Here is a 7,834-nt window from a genome sequence, read left to right on the forward strand (position 1 = left end):
TCAGGCTTTACATTGGACTAGATAACTTGATATTCACGAAATGCCACAGTAATCACGTACAAGTAAATGGTTGTGGGGTTTCTTCTTAGGACACTGAAGAGGCCTTATTTAAGTGTACAGGACCTTTTCTAAAGCTGTCATCTTGTGTCTGTAGGGTTTAGAATGATTATTTTATGGCTGGTCTCTGTTGGACAGTGTAAATGGCCTTGCTAAAGGGCACAAGACCTTTTCAAAAGCTGTCATCTAGTGTCTGTTGTGCTTTTCAGATATTCTGGCTTAGGGGGGGGGTACATATGAAAACGTGACAATACGGGACACAGAACTTAAAGAAAAGAAAAAAAGGTATACATTTTACCTATTTACATTGTAACTGTATCTATTAACTCTATCTATTAAGTATTGACTTGAATTCTCACTGACGCTCTGATAATGTAAATTCAAGAAGAATAAGAATGAAAGTATGCAATGCAATTGGCTGTTAATTGTATTCCTGGCCTCACAAGCAATATAATCCAAGTTCCGTCACCGGCAAACCAAGTAAGGAAAAACGCTAAAGAAAATGGATGAAGCTAAAAAAATCTGTGTGGATATTTTTAGATGTTTGGTAGAGAATACAAAAAGCCATCCAGCTACAGTGTTCGATTACAGTGAATATCTTGAATGCATTTTTTCCATTTCCATCGCAAACACACAACAGCTGCGTCATACATACAAGTGATGTGTGATCACACTAAAGCTGTGTGGTCAGACACTCAGATACCAAAAGCTTAGAAATGTTATTTTGCTCAAAGCCCCTGCTAAGACGCAGTAAGAAGCAGTTTTAGACTAATCAAGTAAACACAGGGCTCGAACATACATGACTGTAGAACTTGAACTCAGCGATAAGACACAAAAACGGACGCATGTCATTATAAATATTGCGTCCTGGGTCATTGTGATGAGATCACATTATAACAGATGTGATCCCAGCCCAGTTCAAAAGCAGTATAGTTGCCACTCATAACCTGCAACAAAAACCTAAGCTAATTATTTTAGATGACATCCTATCTTTATATATTGTTAAATTTCTGCAGCCTTCTATGCTGTGATCTTGTCAGATACGGTGCTGCTGACAAGTACCTTTTTCTGGAATCGAGTCCTGAATAAAGGCGATAATTTGCAGATTACATTTACTGACGCCAAAAAGAATTGTATTTTGGCCATATGTTCACTTTTACAATATGCTGCTTGAAAGTCAAACGTTGCTTTCTGAAAAGACGCAGTCTCACTATAAAATGGCAGGCTAACTGATTAAACTGGACCCAGAGGACTCATACGCATCCCTATTGCTAAGTGATATGCCAAATAGAGGCTACACCTGATACTGAGCCAACAAGGAACTAATGGAAAATAAAATATTTTTCGTCCCACTTAATTATGTTACTTACATGAGTATAAATAACTCAATAAAGATCTAATCACAACATTGAACTTTCTGTGTCTGGACTCAACTACACAAGCAAACCAAAGGATTTCAGCAGAAGTGTTTAACTTACATGCCCGTAGTTGATGAACCCATGTTTATGGGCTATTTGTTCTGCTTCCTCCCGACCTCCAGGTATGTGGACAGCCCATGTGTTGGTGAAGACCTTTTGACCCAGTACTGGTTCCGGTCCAGAAACCAGCAAGATCAGCAAAGTGCATAAAAGCAACTCCACCAGGGTCATTCGAAAGCTGCTCGAAGAGGGAGACGATGGGGCAGCACCCATGGGCTCTGCACAAGCAGGACGGTCTCTGTGCATTGCACCTTTCCGCCAGGCCACGGCTGCCCACGGTATTTGCCGGTGCGTGGAGAGACAAAGACGGAAGGTCACAGCTTAACTGTCAGAAAAGAGAAAAAAAAATGAATACATTCAAGCCTGCATTACGGATGTTGGAACATTCACAATATATTGATATTGGTGGACAGGGGTGAGCACGTCCGCTTTACAGTTCTGAGGTCACCAATTTGATTTCGGGCTCCAGCTATCCGGTGTTTGCATGTTCTCACCCCCACCTGCTTATTCCAAATTGTACTTTGGTATGAGTGTGGGCGGGAAGTCATTTGATCTGATGTGCCCTTCAATTGGATGGCAGCCAATTCAGGGTGTCCAAAGCCTACTAGCCCATAGTTGGCTGAGATAGGAACCATCACCACCAAGACCCTCATGAAGATAAGCAGCTTGGAAAATGAGTGACTGGATGAATATTGATATCACGATATTTAAAGTCTCTCACCGGTGTTGTGCTATGTTTCATTAGAAGGTTAAGAGCAGTTATTGAAAATGTAGTGTGGCCTTGCATTACCCAACACAAAAATAGTAGCGATTGAACAAATGTAATCATTCAGGGGCACAATCAATGCTAGTATAAAAGACTAAAGATAAAGTACAAAAGGGTAGTAAAGAAAAAAACATGGCCAGAGAAAACAGAGCAGCATTTCACTTCATTTGGACGGTCAAATTCATTTACTATCATTACCTTTCCCATGATATTGCAATAGTTTTAATAACAGTGTTTAGCTACTTTAATTTAGGAGTGTCGACCCGCTGCTTCTAAATGTCGCCTGCCGCTCCATAAAATTAATTTTCCTCTTTTATTATTTGTGCATCTGATTACATTTAAACCACCCACACAGTTCTATGGATGAGTAACTAGTGTTTGTACGAAGTAGACGCTTTTTATTGCCCCCTACAGTCTTGGAGATTATCGGTTAAGCAAGCTGCACCCAGTAGAAAATACATATTTTGGTTACCAATTTAATTATTTCATTGCATTCACCTCTTGCTTTGAGTGGATAAACTTGTTTATCTGGTTCAAGTCTTATCAATTGTTGTAACACATCCACAGCATCCAATACAGCAGCTGTCTCCAGGGAGGGCTCACCCTATGGATTAAATGGCTTTTCTTTATGCCATATAAAGGGCATTCAGCAAAGTGTCTCATTACTTTGTCTTTGTCTTTGTTGAGGCGTGTTAAGAACTGCCCAGACAACTTGTTAATTTATTTCTGGTTATGGGGAAGTACTTTGACTACCTTAATGTCAGGGTTTCCTGCTTTATTTTTTTTAAGCTTCTGTATGTGCTATATCTTCCTCATATTTTTGCTTAGTAATGATCCTGTCTTTAGAAGCTAAATGGTTAATAAGCAGTAATATTCATGTGTAGTGCCTTAGGCACATGATGGCACCCATAATTGGATAAATGCTTTTAAGGGATAAAGTAAAAAAAATGTTTTGGGTATGCAATCGATAATTATTCTAAGTTATCCAATGACAAAACAAAGACATCGTGTGAAATGTCCTTGTTTTGCTGAGGGAATTTTTTTCAGGGCTTTTTTGTGTCCTCTTTCACAGTCTGACATCTAATCTCTTTTATTGTCTTGCTAGCTGGATTGGGGAAGTTCAAAATCATCTCAACCACATACACTTATCTCAATCATTAAGTACAGCATTATTTAAGCTCTCTAAAAAATGTTGACTTTTCTACTATGACTACCTCTATGCAGTCAAAGTAACATTGATATTAAAAAGTCTTAAATCAGAACAATTTAACTTAATAGCTGGTCAATGCATTGCAAAATAAAAGTACAAACAGCCAAAAATCCCAAAGAGCATTTTCAATAAACCAAAAAAATTGGTATTGGAAAAACCTAGATGGAAATCTTATGTGCAAAAGTTTAATAATAACATTTTGCAGTTTTCTTTGCCTGTGTAACAGATATAAGATCAACTAAAATGATAAGTAACATTTGGAGAATAGTAAATAAAAGTTGAACTACATTTTTTTAAAGCCATGTAGAATACACAGGTTACAAAAAAAAGAAAAAGTAAAAGTAAATTTGCCATTACTCACTCAACTTTGGCGTCCGTCTTTTGGTGCTGTGAGTAAACACGATTCTAAACCTCTGTTTGAGGTTAGTATGTGCTGACTTTTTAAGTACAGAAGTCTGTGACCTCACCTACGAGCTCAGCCACTCAGTTAACAGCAGGGTTAAAAAGTGCGCACACACTAACAACTGGTGTGTGCGGGAACTATTTTGCTATTCACCAGAGACATAAAGCAAAGCTCACCGACACTCTGTGAGTTGTCTGTGGTAGAAACACAGTAAATTGATACCATATGTCCGACAGTCAACATGTAATGGAGGAAATTCTGAACGTCCTAATTAGAAGACTCATAATGCTAAGCTTACAAACATTAGGAGATTTCAAGTGAGCTTAATTTGTTAAATATTTTCTTTTACTTTGCTAAGAAGTAGAACAACCTTATTACGTTCTGTTTAGCTGACCTCTACTTACCAAAAGTAGAGGTTAGCGCATTTGTCTATGGAAGGAGAAAAAGTATTAAACAAGTAATGATATTCTCTTATTCAACTGCAGATCAAAGATATTTTTTATTTGCAGAACCTGTATTGCAAGAAGTCTTGATCACTAAACGTTGAGAAATGCTTTGTAGGGATCTAGACAAAAATAACTACATATATTTCTTTTAAATGAAGAAATCTGGACTCTTATTTGGAAGTGTACACGTGCATTTCTATTTCAGTATTCTTGTTCAAATGTTGTGTCTGCGAATCTTTCATTATAAATGTTGTTATTGATTGGATGAACCATTGCCATCCAAAATAATCCAATTTTTAATTTACCACTCCACCATGGCAAGTCAATTTTTACAACACAATAAAATAGAGACAAAGTACCCAAACACGGATAAGCAACTATGAAAATTCCCAAGTTGCTACTTCTTTCCTGGAATCTAATCTGACCAGAAATGGAATGACTCAACCATCCGTGTTCCTTTACAGTAATAATTCCTGTTCAACAGGCTCATTTTGGTCAGATTCAGAAAAACTGAACACACAACTGGCCCCAACATAGCCCCAACGGATGAGTTTTGCTTCTCAGACCTCTTAACATTAATAAGACCAGTTCATATATAGAACATTTCTATAGAATATCAATTTAATTATTGTAATCCTATTTCTCTTTTATGAAACCTTGCAATCAGACATTCTGTATAAATTCCTAAGAACATATTATCCATTTTCTATACTGGCTATCCTTAGTGTCTGCTCACCTGCCACGAGCACCGCCCACCTAACCTTGACCTCTCATAGTTTTTATACCATCACACAAAAGCCAAAATGAAATCCGCTGCCACCCTCATCACTGTGACTGTACTATCAGTGGCAGCCTGGGTGTGGCTGAATGCCCCGCCCCCAGAGATTCGAGTCGAAAAATGAGACGATGCCGTGCGGCTGTCACAGAGGAAAGTGAAGTGGTATGAAAAGAGCAATTCAAAGAACCACTTTGAAGAAGGCTTAATTGTTTTAGTATTTACTGATGTCCTTTTAAATTCACTACAGGAGGGAATGTTAAGTTGCGAAGGGAGAAGGGTCCGCAGAGCCGAGCGCGTTTCCATAATGGACTCGCGCCTCCAACCTTCCCCAGCCGCGCGGTTGCTTTAAAATATAACAGTCTCATGCCTCGTTTTTCCTTTGTGCACGCTTGGTAAGTATGGGGATCTGTAACTTCAGACCCAACAGTGGGTAAGCTGGACCTTATCAAATATATTTTTAAAAAGTAATTGAGAGTTGGCGTAGTTGTAGTTAACACTGGATTTCCGTCTCAGAAATTAGGACTGCTTAAGTTTTTGGGTGATGTAAAATCCAACATCGCAGTTGAAAATACACACACACACACACACACACACACACACACTTGAATCCAGCATTAAATTGGAGTTTACCGACGTGGTAAAACATGTCTATGAACAGAACGGGAGGAGTTGACAGAAAACGTCGGGCAAGCTTCAAATCTCCAATGGCCAAACAAGGGAGTGAAAAATGTTGACGTTTTACGGTCCACAAGCATTGCTTAAGTAACCCACACAGAATGAACAACCTCCACCTTTGGACACATTGTATCAAGCAATTTATGAAGATACCACCAGCTGGACAACTGTCGTTTGATAATTCTTATGAACAAATCTACCATGTCACATAATCAGTCTGAATTTATTCATTGATTAATATTTGCAAACTTTTTGAGTGGTTGGAAATATCCCATTTGGTCAGTAGTGAAAATCCTGGACCCATGATATGTTCTGAGAAATGTTTGAATTCTCAGCTTCTAAAATGCGTGTGTCAATTTCTCAAGCCTCGTGTGGTGCAGAAATAACCAATTCAACCACGCTTTATCCAACAGTTATGCAAGCACTGAATTTAATTTCATATGTATGCATGTGTAACTACAACGTTGTATCATCATAAAGATACTCTTTGAAAGATTTTGTGCACAACTTGCACCAAAAATGAACTAAGCGTGGCTGCTTAACCAAGGCTCTCAGTGCCTTCCTCTTCCAAATTAAAACTAGGCTTGCTGGAATTGAGCAAAATCCTCACATCTCCAAATCATCGCTTTGCCGGAGACCAGAAATAAAACTGCAGCAAAATTGCATGGTTAAAGAAAGCAAGCCAACAACATTTTTCAACATGGGTCAATCATTTGTAAAATAATAATAATAACTGGTGTTGTGACTGACAATAAAGAATGTTAATTAGATCAAATAAGGACAGGACATTGTTTTCTGGTCAGCACTTTTAAAAACAATAAAAACAATTATTTTGTGTCAGAAGAAAATAATTTCATGACATGAGGGATATACAGAATAAATCTTGCATCATCACCAACAATTCATCTAATTGGTGATTTTTTTTTAATCCTTTCATAAACCCTGAACAATGCCATTTGTTCTTGGCTTGGTTGTTTAAAACAGTAAACAAGGTGCGTTTGAGAAACAAACTTCTAAGACCCGTAGAAATACCTCCACTGGAGGTCTGCGATGCATCCGCCGATAGGAGCGTGTTTTCCGCCTCACCTCACGCGTCAAACCCGTGACAGACACCCCCACCACCGCCACCACCACGTAGTCATAATCTCCCCAAAAATTCCTCACAAAGTAGCCCGCAAACTTGACTTTGACGGTAGCTCACCCAAGTACTCTTGACTTTACAAACGCACCGTTGATCAACATTCCTTTGCTTTAAAAAAAAAACGTATCGAAATGTCCAGATCCAGGGAAGCCGGCGGTCGTCACCCAATCAAACCGGACACGATCGACGTCACCTCGGCGTGCGTGATCTCCCAACCCGGAGCCACTGACAGCTCCCCGGTTCCACGAGATCACCGAGTCCCGATCGGACTCGCTGTCCCTTCAGGATCGGACTCGCCAAAAGCGAACATTTACCAAAACAAGTCTGAATATGTCTTGACAGCGCTAACGGCAAACTTACGGAGGCTTCAACTTACCAGCTTCCGTTTACATGCTGCTCGATCCGGCGTGTTGTTGTCTCGCACCCGGCGGTGCTATAAACGACGACAGCGCACTAAAACCAGCGAACATTTGATAAGAGAGAATAGCTGGTTATAAATAGTCATGATAGCCCTCTGTGGTGTGCCACCGGAGTGGTCCACACAAGCCCCAGGAAATACGTCACGGGCCGTGGACTGAGTGGGGACGTTCCGGAGACAGTCCGCCGTGTAAGCGTGGCGACAGCACCACCTCTCGGTCGCGAGTGGTGTTGTAACGTCAATTCGTTGTTTCGCAAGCAGGTGGCCAGTTTATTTATACTAAAGTCGTTAATCTTTTAAAAATAGTTGTCAAAATGTTTAATACTTATCTGTGGAAATTCAAATATTTGGGTTGAAATGCTACAAACATGTTGACATGCCCGACCTTCAACCCTATAGCAAGTTATTTTGGGGGTCAATAAACAAACGAGAATGTTAGAAATTATTCTTATTTTTCATTAT

The 7,834-nt window shown here is 39.5% G+C and overlaps 1 protein-coding gene across 5 annotated transcripts in view; it reads right to left on the reverse strand.

Moving 5' to 3' along the window:
- Window positions 1–7,517, reverse strand: part of furina (furin (paired basic amino acid cleaving enzyme) a) — a 39,075-nt gene extending 31,558 nt beyond the window's left edge. The window contains exons 1-2 of one of the 5 annotated variants that reach the window (XM_077712971.1): window positions 7,331–7,517; window positions 1,536–1,860 (exon numbers count right to left, since the gene is read on the reverse strand). In XM_077712971.1, coding sequence (XP_077569097.1) covers window positions 1,536–1,781 — 246 coding nt within the window. In that variant the 5' untranslated portion in view covers window positions 1,782–1,860; window positions 7,331–7,517. Of the gene's footprint in view, window positions 1–1,535; window positions 1,861–3,872; window positions 3,998–5,096; window positions 5,185–6,845; window positions 6,990–7,014; window positions 7,303–7,330 lie in introns of those variants that run through there. The other 4 variants (XM_077712974.1, XM_077712975.1, XM_077712973.1 and 1 more) reach the window with 4 other exon arrangements.
- Between the last annotated feature and the right edge of the window lie 317 nt (window positions 7,518–7,834).

Source organism: Stigmatopora nigra, chromosome 3 (assembly GCF_051989575.1).
Source record: "Stigmatopora nigra isolate UIUO_SnigA chromosome 3, RoL_Snig_1.1, whole genome shotgun sequence".
Classification (NCBI taxonomy): Eukaryota; Metazoa; Chordata; class Actinopteri; order Syngnathiformes; family Syngnathidae; genus Stigmatopora; species Stigmatopora nigra.